General features: G+C 53.4%; 5 protein-coding genes across 5 annotated transcripts; 2 read left to right on the top strand and 3 right to left on the bottom strand.

Annotated features, from left to right (window-relative positions):
• Nucleotides 1-359: 359 nt before the first annotated feature.
• BO86DRAFT_391584 (uncharacterized protein) lies at nucleotides 360-995 on the bottom strand. Its single transcript, XM_025672632.1, has one exon. It carries the CDS (start codon nucleotides 747-749, stop codon nucleotides 489-491), a length of 261 nt encoding a protein of 86 aa, XP_025524607.1. The 5' UTR covers nucleotides 750-995; the 3' UTR covers nucleotides 360-488.
• Nucleotides 996-1891: 896 nt separating this feature from the next.
• BO86DRAFT_320159 (DNA-binding E3 ubiquitin-protein ligase SNT2) lies at nucleotides 1892-7219 on the top strand (the record flags this gene model as incomplete). The annotated part of the gene is made up of 3 exons (XM_025668281.1): nucleotides 1892-2666; nucleotides 2792-3275; nucleotides 3334-7219. 3 exons carry the CDS (start codon nucleotides 1892-1894, stop codon nucleotides 7217-7219), a joined length of 5145 nt encoding a protein of 1714 aa, XP_025524608.1.
• Nucleotides 7220-8042: 823 nt separating this feature from the next.
• BO86DRAFT_175938 (uncharacterized protein) lies at nucleotides 8043-8376 on the bottom strand. Its single transcript, XM_025666547.1, has one exon. It carries the CDS (start codon nucleotides 8284-8286, stop codon nucleotides 8092-8094), a length of 195 nt encoding a protein of 64 aa, XP_025524609.1. The 5' UTR covers nucleotides 8287-8376; the 3' UTR covers nucleotides 8043-8091.
• Nucleotides 8377-9323: 947 nt separating this feature from the next.
• BO86DRAFT_391587 (uncharacterized protein) lies at nucleotides 9324-9620 on the bottom strand (the record flags this gene model as incomplete). The annotated part of the gene is made up of 1 exon (XM_025672633.1): nucleotides 9324-9620. A coding segment is annotated over exon 1 (236 nt), but the record flags the coding sequence as incomplete, so codon positions are not given.
• Nucleotides 9621-11881: 2261 nt separating this feature from the next.
• Nucleotides 11882-15020, top strand: pdeB (3',5'-cyclic-nucleotide phosphodiesterase PDE2; the record flags this gene model as incomplete). The annotated part of the gene is made up of 2 exons (XM_025675277.1): nucleotides 11882-12914; nucleotides 12982-15020. The coding sequence occupies 2 exons, from the start codon at nucleotides 11882-11884 to the stop codon at nucleotides 15018-15020; spliced, it is 3072 nt and encodes a 1023-aa protein (XP_025524611.1).
• Nucleotides 15021-15595: the final 575 nt, after the last annotated feature.

The following is a 15595-nucleotide window of genomic DNA, read 5'->3' on the forward strand; positions in this document are numbered from 1 at the left end:
AGTCCTAGAGTCCCAGAGTCCAAGTTCTTGGAGAAGACTGGGGCTACCTTGCTCTAACTGAACTGAACATATTGCCGAATCTGCTAGCCAGCATCTCTGGGTCATTTGGCTTGTCTGGGTTGGATGGAGGAGGATCCGTCATATTAACCCATCGGGACTAGGGGCGAGGATGTGGACTGGTCGGGATCCCAGCTGGTTAAGTTAGTTAGTGTAGTTGTAGTACTGTACTCGTAGGTAAGTTCAAGTTGTTAGTTTAGTACTCCATTGTGTGCTGTAGGTACGAGTAGGTAGGAACTGGTGGAAGGGAAGAAAGGAAGGAAAGGAAGTACTCAGGCTCCATGGGTGAGTAAAGTGATTCTCTCGGGTCTCGTTCGTTCGCGCTCTTCTGCTACTGCTGATGTTGCTGCATATTATTTTCGCTCCTTCAACCCAAGCTTCTGACTTTTCACGTTTCCTGTCTGCGGTGGTCTTGACTCGAGTTTCTATCTTCATCCTCTTTTTGCCTCCTTCCCCCACATCCCTCCCTTCTCCCTCCTCTCCCTCTCCCTCTCCCTTCTCTCTTCGTCTCTGCCTCTACTACTCTCTCTTTCTTCCCCTTCAAGTTCTATCCTCCCCTCCCTTCTTTGAACCCTGTCCCGTTTTGATTTCCCCTCCCCGATATTCCTCCCCTTGGGTCCCGGGAAATGCACTAGTCCAATATAACATACATCCAATACAATCTCGACCGTGAGGATCGATCGACTACCCATTTTCCCTAAGCCCTCCTCCATCAACTCGGGATTTAAGGGACTATAACAATTGGGGGCGAGGGTCAACTGTGATTATCACGAACTACTTACTTTCCCGTGCCAGTCCTGCCACAAGGACTAGACCAATCTGACGGGGTCTAAAGTGATCTTATCCGTTCTTCCCAATCTCCTACTACTCTTCTTCGTTCTTCTTGTCCGTCCTTTTGTCTTTTCCCACTCTTTCTTTCTCACACGCATCCACACCCTCTTCCCTCCCTCCCTCCCTTCCCCCCCTCCTCCCCTCGGTCCCCACGAGTCTCCCAACGCCTTAGTGTGGCTCTACTCTGGTTTGGCTTCCACCGCCGCTAACCTTCATTTCACTACCCTACTACGGTTCTCTTCTTCTTTTTCTACTCTTTCCTTTCCATCCCTCCTTCCTCTCTCACACACTCTCTCTTTTTGATGTCTTTCTCGCCCTACACTTTGCTTTTCCTTCTCGCGTTTCGATAATTTCTTTCAATTTGCCTCTCCGTTGCCTTCGGGCCTATTATTCCATTCGAGCCTACTCCCCTGTGGTCTTCCTTCTCTTCCGTGGAGAGTCATCATCTAGCTGGTTTGATATTTCACCGCCGACCTCGATTCTCTGGGAATTATTGTTCGAACATCAACATCACCCGTTCACCCTTCCTTCCGCCCTTGCGGGAATAAAAGAGTGAATTGAGACTGAAATTCGGCACTGGCATTTTAAACTTACCTCTTCTTCGATTGTTCTTCATCGACTGTCTCTGTTCTTTCCCTTTCAGTGCGGTCGTAGGCAGAGAGATATTCCAACATCTTTGCAGCCTTCCTCCCTTTATCCTAACCCCCAAGGCTTGATTGACTTAGTGTTCCTCTGTGCTTCTGATTGCCGCCCCTTGATACTCGGTTCACGCCGCTGTGCAATATCTCCACCCGCCTGCAGAGTCAGTTCTGATGAGGGATCGCCTTCCCGTCACGGCCCGTTGCTGAGCTTCGCATTTCCGCCTCTTCCTCCCACCAGCCAGATTGTTTGGTGTTTCTTCCGCTGGGTGGTAAACCTACCACACGACACGCCCGCCACGCTGGAGGCACCACGGCCATTTTACTTGGTTTGTTTATTTGGAAAATTTGCCTGAGGCTTGGACATGGCCTCGGACAGGTCACCGCCTCACAAGTCACTGCAGCCCCAGCACACTGCGAGGCTCAGTTCATCATCTCCTTCTGCCGTCCGTCAAATGCCTACTCCTGGTCTTGCTTCTCGGACGGGTTCCGCAGAGTCTCCCACGCCCCAAGGGGCCGCCACCGGGAACGATCTGCAATCGCAACCGCATTCTATCGCGGCTACTGCCTCACCGGCCTCCGAGGCCACTCTCACAGCCACTGAGCCGCCCAGCGCGTCTACGACGCCGGCACCATATGGCACCCGCTCAAGAGGGCGCAATGCAGCGCCACGTCCCAATTATGCCGAAGATCGCGACATCGACATGGATTTGGAGATTGCCCAACCCGCGCCCAAATCTACTAAGCGGACGAGTGGCGTGGCAGGTCATCCTGTAAATGGTTCCAAAGTCGAGGCCGAGAAAGTAGCATCCTCGTCAAGCTCACGGAAAAGTCTGACGGTAACAAATGGCGCAACTCCCACCGCCGCACCAAACCCTTCCATTCCCGGCACATCGTCATTTTCTGCCAAACCCGACGAGATCAATGGGGGAAGCAATTCGTCCAGAAAACGAAAACAACCAGCTAGCTCGACGAGCACTCCCACAGCCAATGGAAGCGCCGCGAAGAAATTATTTACGGCTGCTCCAGGAGCCAGTCACCACCAACCGGACACGAATATGGTCAGTTTTGAGGAGCGTGGCGCTTATTTGGAAGATGGCAAGCTCATAGCGGATGACGGCACTACGTTTGCCATAAATGGTTAGTCCTTCTCCTCCTCCTCCTCCCGAGTTTCTCATTGTTGTGTTCCGAACGTCCCTTGTCAATCAGCGCGCGCCGGGTGTCTGAAAGAGGCTGGAAGAAAAGATGCTAAGGCCGTGCGCTAGACCATGTTTACCTCATTTGTGAGCCGCCAGGCGAACCGTATTACTTGGCGCGAATTATGGAGTTTCTCCCCTCCAAGAATACCGCCTCGGGCCCGATCGAGGCGTTACGCGTGAATTGGTATTACAGACCACGTGACATCCAACGGAAGGTCGCAGATACGAGATTGGTCTTCGCATCAATGCACTCCGATACCTGTCCGCTCACCTCCCTGCGTGGAAAATGTTACATCTCCCACCTGTCCGATATCTCGGACTTCGACGAATACAGGAAAACTCGGGATTGTTTTTGGTACGACAAGATGTTCGACCGGTACATCCATCGCTATTACGATGTAATTCCTACCAGCAAGGTCATCAACGTCCCCGGCAATGTCAAGAAAGTCTTGGATGAACGCTGGAAGTTTGTGCTGGTCGAAATCGGGAGACGGAAGGAGTTAACCAGTGCCGTGAAGACGTGCAAACGCTGCAGTTTATATGCCGCAAAGTAAAGCCCAATTCTCTTCCTTCGGATTAGGAGACCGTGACACTAATGAATATACTAGTACGGACTCGGTGGATTGTGCTGTCTGCCATAACACTTATCACATGTACTGCGTTCGACCCGTCCTGACAAAGAAGCCTGCACGAGGTTTCGCATGGGCCTGCGCAGCATGTAGTCGAGCGCAGGAACGAAAGCTGGAGGCACGGAACACCCCGCTGCTCGGGGAGGCGCCGCACCCTGAAGGTGAAGAGGAAATAGTGGAAGAGGAAGAGGAGGATCCCCATGCCGCGGCGAACGCCACCACAGGCAGCACCCCAGCTCCTGTCGAGGAGGAGGTCCGACCAGCTACGAAGGAACAGGTGGCACAGGCCAGGATGTGGCCCTACCGCTATTTGGGGATTCACTGTCGGGTTGAAGACGCCCTCGATTACGATGACCGCATATATCCACGGGCCAGCTCTCGATTGGGGCCTCGCCACCAGGCAATGGTGATCCCGTGGCATGGTAGGCCGGTGGAGTATGTCAAACCGATCGATATCAAGAAGAAATACTTGAGAGGCGGCAGCGGTCGGAAGGATTCCAAGCTGTCAAAGGAAACGCTTGCCGCGATCGAGGCTGCCAAACAAGAAAAAGCGAACCGGCCGAAATGGGTGCTGGACGAGCCTGCGGGATACGTGCGCCGCGGTGAGGATGAGCCGGTACCAGTAGCGGGAAAGCAAGTACGTACCGCCGAATTAATGATCAAAATGCCCACTGCAGGACAGATCTCAGCCCGCGGAGAAGATGACATGCCGGGCACTGATCTCAGCCCTGCCGACAGGGAGAAGTTTATCGACAATTATATGGAGCAAGCCAAGGCATTGGCTCCCGACTTGGGAGTGGAGGGGTATTCTACGAACTTTCTCGACAAAGCTCTTGAGTTGCTCTATTCTAACAGCTTTGATGTCAAAGCGGCTCTTACGAAGTTGAAGCAAGTCAACAAATACAAGGACCTCAAGGAGCCCCACCTGCGCCCCGAAGAAGTCAAACTATTTGAACAAGGAGTTGCCAAGTTTGGATCGGAGCTACGCAATGTCACCAAGCACGTTGGGACCGTACCGCATTACCAGATCGTCCGGTTCTACTACATGTGGAAGAAGACCCCACGCGGTCGTCAAATCTGGGGAAGCTACGAAGGCAGGCGGGGTAAGAAAGAAGCCAAGCGACATAATGCTGCGAAGCTGGTAGATGATGTGGCGGATGATCACGACGATTCGGCGTATGATAACGAGAAAGCCGTGGAGAAAAAGCGTGGATTTCAGTGCAAATTCTGTTCTACACGAACCTCACGCCAATGGCGACGCGCGCCAGGAGTCCCGCCTGGCACTACCACACCTAGTGAACCCTCCTCTAAACAACGAGATAAGGGACCACAGCTCACCGTGGCTTTATGTCTGCGTTGTGCTCTCCTGTGGAGAAAATACGGCATTCAGTGGGAGAGTGTCGATGAGGTTGCGAAGAAGATTGCGCAGAGTGGTAACAAGTCATGGCGCCGCCGCGTAGACGAGGAGCTCCTGACCCAGCTTCTTCTCTCAACCGAAACCCCAATCAGCATCAACAGCGCCACAGCGGCTACGGCAGCCTCATTAGGTGTTCCGGTAAATGCTAATCCCCAGGTACAACAACAGGAGTCCACAAAGAAAAAGGGACGAATCACGGACAAAGATAGTGCTACAACCTCCACAGCGACATCTGTGGAACCACCTGCGCCGAAGAAGAAACCACCGACCGAGAAGGTGCCGGAACCTCCGCCAATCATGCCTGATCCTCCCAAGGCGAAAACGCTCCCATGCGCCATCTGCAACAAGATGGAGCCCATGGGTGACCAGCACCTGTCTTGCCGAGATTGCCGACTGACCGTTCATCGCGGCTGCTATGGTGTTAGCCCATCGCGTAACTGTGTCAAATGGCTTTGCGATATGTGCTCGAATGACCGAGAGCCCATAATTTCGACTCGCTACGAATGCGTCCTGTGCCCAGTGACCTGGACGGAACATGAATTGATGGAAGCGCCGAGATCAACACACAAGAAAAAGACCGAGCGCGATCGTGAGAAGGAGAGACTCGAGAAAGAATTACTCACCGAGGCCATCAAGCTCTACCGGCAGCGGCAGGAAGATGTGGGCAAGCCAATCGGTCCGCGCGAGCCGCTCAAGAGAACTGCCGGTAACAATTGGGTTCACGTCGCCTGTGCCGTTTGGACTCCGGAGATCAAGTTTGGGAACTCCAAGGAGCTTGAGCCAGCCGAAGGCTTTGGACTGATTCCTGCGGACAGGTATCGGGAGGTATGTAAGATCTGCAAGACAGACAAAGGTGCATGCGTGCAATGTCATTATAGCAACTGCAACGCCCGTTTCCATGTTGGGTGTGCCTTCCAGGCGCAGTACAAATTTGGCTTCAATATCACGCCGGTGAAGAGCTCCAGGCGGGATACGGTGAGCAGCGTGCGACTTGGAGATGAGTATGGGTCTGCTTCGGCCGGAATCTGGTGTCCTCATCATACCGTTTCCGCTGTTGTGCATGAGATTGGCGAGCCAACCGAGGAAGCGGGCTTGAATGCGCTGCAGCGCTACGCGCGAGTTTACAAACAAGCGGACTTGAGCTTGACTGGGACTGTTCGCAGAGCCAATTACGTACAACAGTCTGCCGGTGCATCGCATCACTCTGCAACAAACCCTGGGAGTCGCCGAGTCTCGACCGTCAACGGTGTGGTGCCTCTGTCGACGACTACCAGAGACAATCACAAGGTTATCCCGGCATCACCGGAGCATGCAGCAGATGAAATGGTCATCGACTCCGAAAATCATGTTCCTCGCCCCGCCACTGATAGCAATTCTGCCCGAAAGTGTGCTCGCTGCTCCAGCACCTGCACGCCCAAATGGTGGTCGATCGACAAATCGCGGCGCAGCACTGACCTCCGGACGCCTCTGTTGAATGGAGCTGGTCTAAATGAGTCAAGATATCCTGGCGCATCGTCGGCCAGTCCTCCTTACCTTTCTCGCAAGCCATCTCAAACTGGTCTGCCCAGGCTCAACGGCGACTACGCATCTCCAGACAACGGTACGGTGTCAGCAGACGGATCGCAAGCGCTAGTGGAATGCCACAAGTGCCACCTCAAGAAGCCCGCCCCTCAGCCATCGCCCGAACCTCGACCGTCGCCATATTCTGCTTCTCGGCCAGTCCTGCCGAATCCTCCAATGCGCGAGTTCCATACCCACCCGTATGGCCCTGGACCGCACCACGCCCACGCCCATCCGGCTCAGCCCAGTGTTCTTGCCAGACCGATGGGCACGTCGTCGCACAGTGGGCCTGACTGGTATGACCAGCGATCCAATGATTATGCAGATGGCCGATTGCGCAATGGTCTACCGGTGCCTGGGTATCGAGGAGGGCCCCCGGCCCCACCAGCGCACCACATCAACGGCTACCAACCGGCTCCAGCGCACCATGCTCCTCCGCCTCCCGCTCCTCGCTATACGGCAAGCACACACCCTCCTCCGCCCCAGCCCTACTCGGCCCATCAGAGTCCCTATGGACCGCCCTCGATGCTGTCGCCTCGCCCTTCGCACGCTGCAGGGCCCCGCCCGTATGCACCTTCGGCTTCCCCACCGGATATTCAGGCCACGATGGTCCGGCGTTCACCCTCTCACACTCTCAGCGCCTTGAATGGAGGGCCACCGCCGCGGGTGTATTCCGTTGATCGGGTCCTCGGGGCACCAGCCCAGTCACCCCCGATATCCCAAGCCCATGTTGACCCTCGAGGACCGACCCCTCCCGTGAAGCCGGACGAAACGCCCCTCGGTGGAGGGCCGAATCTGATGAGCACGGGTCGACACACGAACAATGGTGGGACGAATGGCGGCTCTGGTGCCAGCGCCAGTCCTTCCTTGAAGAACTTACTTTCCTGAGAGGGTCCTGGAGGGAGCCGCCACAGACCCATGCAGTCCATGTACCATAGTCTTCATTTCCCCTTCTTCTTTGCATTTACTTTGGGACCATTTCTGGTAAGGTAAAAACGGGCGATCCGCGTGGACTAGAACTCTCCGTGTATGTATTGCCATACTTCTCTTCACCTCTGTCTTACTTGTCTTTCTTTGCATTGTGCTTGCTATACCAGGTTATCATTTGCGTTTTGCGTGATTAAGCTCCATGGGATGGATTAATGGCCTCCCTCTCATGTGGCATTGGAATTTCGAATGTTTGTTATTAAATATTCTCTTGACCCCGACCAGAGCGGGTTTACGAATGATAAAGAAAGATTTTTCCTTTTGACAAGTACAGTGTCTGGATTGCGGGGGTAATGGAGGTCCTCGAGGCTGCTTGGCAGCCTGAGTGCTGCCCACCAACTGAAGGACTGGATCCCGTACAAGGCTTAGTGAGTACCGTACCGAAACTGCCGAAGAAAATAGGCAGCAGGGATTGTGTCGGCAGGATCAGGATCCTAGATATTCCACCTGTATGCAGAAAGATACAGTACGTAGTAGATAGAGGATGGATGTACGATGCAGTTGAATGGAACCAGTAGAAAAGTGGATGGGTTCCATTGGCGGCAAGACAAGACCAAGACCGAAATATAATTCCGGGAAATCCAGCCTGACGATCCCTTGAGACATAACGCGCGTTCATGTCTTGCATAGGGTTGAGTTGGGAAGTACTCCCCACTCAATTGTGTGGACTATAAGTACTGTACATCCAAGTCGTATGCCTGATATAACGATTTACGTAGGGTTGGGGGAAGTGAATTACCATCCGAGGTTAGACTTGATGTTGTTGGGCAGCATCAGTGTAGTGTGCATGTAGTTACATGTAGTGTACCACCAACAGCAACAGCAGCAAGAACAGCAGTGGTCGAAGCTCCTTGCATAATAAACCCGTCCCCGTTCCGCCCGGTGGATTCCATCTTCCTCTGTCTCTCTGTGTCACCGTATGTCTCTCTCTCCTCGCTTTCTTTCCCTTCATCATAATAAGAAAACATACATTATTTTCCGACCATTGGCTTGGCCACCCATCAATCCCCTATTCTCAAATTGAAAGCCAGACCGCCCGAGGATTTTCGGGTTCGGTTGAAGGAGCCCGTTTTCCCTCACCCGCGGTTTGAAAGCGGACGGATTTGCTTCCCATTGTCGGAATTTTGTACCACAACATAAAATCACATCATGGACGGTGGTCGACGTCACTCGGGGGGGTGGGGGTTTGCCACTCTTACTCAGTTTCTTTCGATTTGTCCTTTAGATGCGAACTGCCAGAGGACCGTTGAACATGAGGTGAACAAGAACCTTTTGATTCAAGGGCAAGGTGTGGTGACCATGTGTGTGTGTGCGCATGTGGAATGGAAGTTCTAGAAGACCTGCCAATGACTCGCGGCTTTTCCCTTTTGATTCATGCGCTTACACACGGGGATCGACAACACGTTCGATCACTGGACTAGGTACAGTACTCTGTAAGTTACTGGAGGTTCTATGCATGGGATGGGGAAAGGTGAGGGGTGGGGGGAGGTTGATGTAAGATCAATTCTTTCAGAAAGTCTAGTCAAAGGGAAAGGGAAACCCCCAATGATGATGATAATGATGACCGAAAGTGTGTTCAATTGTGCCCGCTGCAGTGCAGTGCAGTGCCCACTGCCCACTGCCCAAGAGAAGGCCAGAAAGTCAAAGCCTCATTTTAATTAAATTAAGTGGTGCGATGGAATCCCTTTTCCTCCACTCATTTTCCGCCCGGGAGATTCTAGAAGAGCACGACACGAACTAATGAGATGGCTTGCTTAAGCGTCATTTGCCCCACTATTTGCTCTTTCTGTGTGTGTGCTTACAGCTAGCTGAGTGTAATTCTTTCTTTCTTTCTTTCTTTCTCTTTTTTTTTTTTTTTAATTTTCTCCCCGTCTTGGTTGTTGCTCAGGTGTTCAGTTCCAGTTGACTGACTGACTGACTGAGTGCATTGCACTTCTTCGTCTTTCCCGGTAGGTTCCGATTTATGGACATCTACTGCGTATCTTGATAACTTATATTTAGTTAGCCAGTCAGATATTAATCAGCGTCATTCTCAGCTCCAGCTCCTTCTTCTTCTTCTCCTCCTCCAGCCTCCTCCCACTTACCCCATGATGAACTAGACCCAACCCGACCGGACCTGAACGAGGCCAGGGAGTGGGGATGAAAGGCCGATCGTATACACGGAGGGAATAGTTTCTGTCGTTGGGACGGGGGGGCCGATGCTGCTTTTAGTTTTAGTACCAGTACAGCAGCACCAGCACCAGCACCACCATCCATCCACGGCCAGGAACCTGGCTGGAATAATGTAAGGTAGTGAAATTAGTCCATCAGGCCAATTGTCTGGCCCCATCGGAGTTGTTCTCTGACGACGCCCGCAGCCGCCGCCGCCGGGTGCCGCGACCTTCTGGAAGACCGAGCGAAGGATAGAGGAAAACCCAAAGAAGGAGTTATAGTTCACAGTTGCTACGTAGGCACAGCAGCACTATGTACAGTATAGTATCCATAGTACTATACAAGTTGTAGTTAACCTATCTATCACTCTCCCTCCCTTTCTCTCTCTCTTTTTATCGCTCAGCTCTTCCATCTGCACACTGCTTTTGGTTCAAACCCTGGATTCGCTAGCCATTCAATTTCCAATCCAACAACTACTTCGTCATTGCTCTCTCCACCCCCGTACAACTACTGCTACTACTACTACTACTAAAAACTAATCTAACCAAATCTCTCTCGCCCCCTTCTTTGCCTGAAGGTCTGGAACTGACTTCCCGTCCTCTCACTCTCACTCTTACTCTCACTCTCACTCTCATTCTCAACTACTCCTCTTCTTCCTTCTTTCTTCCTGTTCTCTTTCTCTCTCCTCTCTCCTACGCTTGAATTCTCCCCCTCCTCTTCAATCTCCACGAGTACTAAATTACAGATTCCATCGACTACGATTCCCTCCTCTCCCCACAATCGTCCCCTTTGTGACGTCTCCTCAACCCACACGATTCGATCGCCCTCTTCCCCTCCTCCCTCTCCAATTGTTCCCTTACCTCGCTCGATCTCTGATCTCTCTCATCTACCTTATTCTCCCCCTCCTGCTCCATTCTTATCAATCAATCACTCCATCAATCAAACAATTACCTCACAATCAAATCCATTACCAAAGGGCGCAACGGCCACACGCACAGCTTGAAGTCGATCCCCTTCTCGTTACCTAATCCTTTATCAAGAGTACCCGTGCGGCCCCTTCGTCGGTCCCGATCGATCTTTGGCTTGCTCTGGCTCTTGTCTCTCTCTCTCTCTCTCCACCCGTCCGTCCCTTCACTGCCTGCTCCAACTCTCTCCTCTCTCTCTCTCTCTCTTTCTCTCTTCCTCCCCTTCCCTCTCCCTCTCCCTCTCCCTCTTACTCCCGCTCGCTCTCTCGCTCTCTCTTCCCTTCTGCTTTTCTCTTTGGTTTCCTTCTCTTACTCTTACACAATCACACTCTCCACACACTCCCACACACCCACTTACAAACTCATCCACTCTCTCTTATTGTTCACACTTTCTTATATCTACTACTACCACTACTACTACTACTACCAACCTTTTATTCTTCCGTGTCTGTCTCCGCCTGGCCGTGTCCGTGGCCCACCATGACGCCCTAAGATTCGCCCTACTTCCTGGGTTCGCCAATCTCCTCCCTTCTCTGTAGCCGAATCTTGCATGTGTCGCGATTTCGGTGGCTCCCCCTTCGGGTCGACTTGGTTCGGGCGCCATTTTCCATCATCGGTGACGAACCTACCTTAAACCGCTGCCCGCGAACAGACCAACCACTATCCACTGGCAATTGCCCGTCATTCAATCTTTTACTCAAACCGTCCTTCGACTTCCTCTTATTACTTTGATCTTTGATTCTTGCTTGGTGCTTGGACTTCTTCCTCCTGATATCTATTTTTATTCTTGCCTTGAGAGATTTTCTAGAAAACTTGTGAGTGACCCAAAGCCAGCCGGTTGTATGCACGGGTGGCAACCATAGCCGACCGCCAGCTGGAGGTATGCATGCGGTTGGGTGCAAAGCGACCTGGATTGTCTCACTTGGGAGCCTCCTCGCCCCTCCTGCATCTCCCTCCCGCAGGATGGACGTCCATCGACCATGTTCCTGGTAGTCCGCGCTGCAGCGAACAAATCTATTGTTCCAGTGCGCGCCGCAGATGACGCTGGTTCGTCGCCGCTATAGCCTGTCTGGGTCGCTGCCTCTCACTCCCTGTCGGTTCTGGTCGTCGCGTGCATACACCGCACCCTGTGTATCCCTGAACTCGAGGTTTCGCTGACGCAAGAAAACAGATCCCAGCATAGAGTGACTTGATCCTGCAGTCTCTATAGCCCGCCCTTCTTTTTGCTTCACACAACGTTCCCTCGCTTCATTCCTCTCAATCTACCGGCCGTTCGTTTCGCTCCGCGATCCTCTCTCCTACCTCTACTACCAGCAACCCCACCCCATTCGCAGATCACATCTACCATATGAGCCCAAGTTCAAGTCGGCTTCGCTATATCTTCCTCCTCTTTCCTCATCTCTGCGACTACACCGAGACCTGACCCTCGAAGCCGAGACTCTGGATGATGGGCACCACGATACCTAACGACACCATGGATCGCATCGAATGTTCTGCCATTTACATCGACCATCGCGTCAGGTCGGAGCGATGGGTTGATCACAATACCCTGGACCCTGTAACGGACCCGGATGCGCAAGCTCTCCTGCTCGAAGAACCGGAGTCGCTTCGATCGGACGTCCGAGTGCTGTTGGGGGTTTGTAAACGTATCTATCTTTGTCAAGCCGGCGCGTCGATCGCAACGAAACTAGCCGAGTTGAGCGACGGCGCGGGAGGCAAATATATGCCGATTTTTGCATTTTTCGACATAGATCTGCACGGAGAAGAACCGACCCTACATCGCCGCCGAGCGAGTCGCGGCTCGTGGGCCGACGTATCGCCTCCCTCGCCCGCGTCGCTGCGCCGTGGATTCACCTTTTCCTCGAACTGGGAGGGGGCATATGATCTGAAATTGCTATCCGGATTGTCAACCGATATCCAAGTACAGGACTTGCCCAATTTGATCGTGCCTGTTGCCATCCTGCGCCCTCCGTCCGGCGACCTTACCAGTGCCCCTACCGACCAACCACCTAGTATATCCACCCTTCCCGACCCGCAACACATCTCCAAATGCCTGGATGCCGGCGCTGTCGACGTCCTCGTAACCCCGCTGGACAGCTGTCGAGCGCAGGCTCTGGTTGTCCATGCTTACCGGACCCGTAAAACTGCCTTGCGAGAATCCGCGCGCTTCCTGTCGAGGAAGAAAACGCGAAAGCACTCGTGGGTGGGGGTGCACGATGAGCAGCCGTATGCTTACCTGCGAGAGGCGATGGTTTCCAAGCTTATGAAAGGCATTTGCAATCCAGAAGAGGTCATTGAAGAGTTTCAGGACCGCGAGTTGGATGTCCGCGCGGAGCGCGCCGAGTTCGTTAGAGAACAGATCGGACAATGGAGCTTCACCGCTCACGGGTTCTCTGACGATGAGTTGGTCTTGGGAGCCTTTGAGATGCTCCAGCATGCTTTAAGGGTTCCTGACTTGGGGGAGTGGCAATTGACACCGGGTAAGTGCATGGCCTTTTTTGCAGATCTGTTAAAAAGCCCTGCCAGCTGATCAATGGGCGTCTCTAGGTGAACTTCGGACGTTCCTCCTTGCCTGTCGCGCCTCTTATAATTCCTTCGTCCTCTACCACAATTTCCGCCATGCCATAGACGTCCTGCAGTCCGTCTTCTGCTTTTTGCTCCACATAGGCGCGCTGCCTCCTTATCGATCGGTCGGTCCGGCATCGGGCGACAAATGCCCGATGGCATCCCTGCTCACGCCGTTTGACACCCTGACCTTGCTGATCTCCGCGATTGGTCACGATGTCGGTCACCCGGGCGTAAACAACTTTTTCTTGGTCAAGCTGAATGCTCCCTTGGCTCAACTGTATAACGACAACTCCGTCTTGGAAGCGTTTCACTGCGCCGCCTTCTCACAAATTCTGCGCCGGTACTGGCCGGCCGCTTTCAAAGATCGCCAGCTCCGCAAATTGCTGATCAGCTCCATCCTAGCCACGGATATGGGCGTTCACCAGAAGTTCATGGAGCGATTAGGGTCACTGCAAGAGCGGTTTCATGAGAATGGTTGCACCACGGATGGGTGGAAGCCGCAAGATCTGGAGCTTTACAAGACCCTCGTGTGCGGTCTGCTGATCAAATGTGCCGACATCAGCAATGTGGCGCGGCCGTGGGATGTGGCCGAAAAGTGGACCCAGATCCTACAGGAGGAGTTCGCCAATCAGGGCGAGATGGAGAAAGAGGTGGGAATGGAGACTGCTCTGTTTGGCGGGCCTCCCGAGCTCGGGAACATCTACAAACTTGCCACCGGCCAGATTGGCTTCATGTCGATCTTTGCGCTACCTCTGTTCGAGGGGGTATCGGATATCCTTCCCGACTTAAAATTTACGGTGGACCATATTCGAGGAAACCAGTTCAGATGGCACATGCTTGCCGACCGAGAGAAGACCAAACAAACCCTGCTCCTCGATCTGCGCCCAGATGAGGTGGTTTCTCCGCGCACGCAAAGTCCTATTCGAAGTCTCAAGGGCCTGCGCGCCCCAGTGGCAACCCCGGGCCTAGACACTCCGATCAAGCCCGCCTTCCCTACCAGCGAACCTACCTTGCAAGCGACTCCGGAAGACTACTTCGGGGCCGTGCACTCGCCCGTTAACTCGGATGAGCCACCCAGTGACTACAATGAGAACAACATCAGCCCTGTGGTATCACCGGATACGCCTGGTCCCTCTATGGACATCACGGGTAGTCCATTCCCAACGGAGATAGAGCCAGGCAAATCATCCGGTATCGTGCCCGATCATGCAACGGTGTCCACTCCCGGAGAGTCACGCACCAGTAGCCATGACTTCTCCACCACGCCTTCAGCACGGCCGAGTGAGACATTTGACGGAGCCTCAGACACCAACCGCTCGTCGACCGACCCGACCATGATGGCCACGGTCGTCCTGGCTAATTCTTCCGCCACGAACGGCGGGGCGTCCGGGCCATCTAGCGCCCGCAACAGCTCAATTGAAGGCGTGGCGGAACGACCCAGCAGCTCACGGCAAGCCCCTACCGGGTGTCGCCGTCGCCATGCGAACACTGGCTCATCGGGACGCATGTCTGGCCTCTCGAGTTCTCAACGGAATAGCTGCACTCGCACCCACAGCGTCAGCACTTACAGCAACAACATGACCCCGATCTCTCCGGCTACCAATGCGACCAGCTTCCTGACGGTGGACAGTGACGAGAAGGGATTCGCTCGGGAAAGTGTCAGCCGGAGCGACAATGAAGAGTGGAGTCGGGCCAACATCCGTCCTGCAACTTCCAATCATCACGAGTCTACCGGTACCGTCTACCCGGTCAACCGTCGCGCGTCTGACCCACACACGTACGATGCTGGGAGCAAGCACTTGGGATCGCCTGCGGGCAATGGGACCGGCAGCTCTGGGCAATCCACGACGACCGCGGGCAGCTCCAAACAAGATGGACGAGGTCGTCCTTGGGGCGAGCCCGGCGAGCGTCACTCGGGCCCCTTCAAACTGGTAAAACGACGGAGTCGTCTCCGATTGGCATTTTGGCGACGCAAGCCACATCATTCGCACCAGCACGAGCTGAGTGGCGAGACCTGACACGATCTTCTGCTTCTTTGGCGTTATTCTGCGATTTGATTTCAAGGTGTTCATGGAAAATCAGGGGGGAACTTTGGGTTATGGGCATACGGTGACATTCAGCTGATGATTTGGATTTACGATGGATTGCATGACTGACGACACGGATTGGTGATACGGGGTGGTTGGGCTCAGTGCTTCTGCTCGCACAGAGGCCTGGGTTCGTGACTCCTCGATATTTGACGATCTTGACGATATGCTAGTATCGGAGTGACTAGTCTAGTGCCTTCCGGTGCTGGCATGCGAGGGTATTTGCTGACCCTCGTGAACTGCCTTCACTTAACATTTCTTTTCTGTTACATCTGACCATTGTCTGGACCATTTTTTTTCTATATTTATTTATGTTTTTATATTATACAAGAGGACACAGGCTCATGGATATCGGGGGCACCATTAGAGTCGGGGCGTGAGATGGCGTTATAAGGAGGCGGGAGGACTAGTGCTCTTTATTGTATTGCATGACAATGGATCTTATCGATTGTTTCACTTTCCACTTGCTTGCCGGTATACCTCTTTTTTTGGTAGGTGATTGATAG

This window comes from Aspergillus japonicus, assembly GCF_003184785.1.
Source record: "Aspergillus japonicus CBS 114.51 unplaced genomic scaffold BO86scaffold_54, whole genome shotgun sequence".
NCBI classification, from domain to species: Eukaryota; Fungi; Ascomycota; class Eurotiomycetes; order Eurotiales; family Aspergillaceae; genus Aspergillus; species Aspergillus japonicus.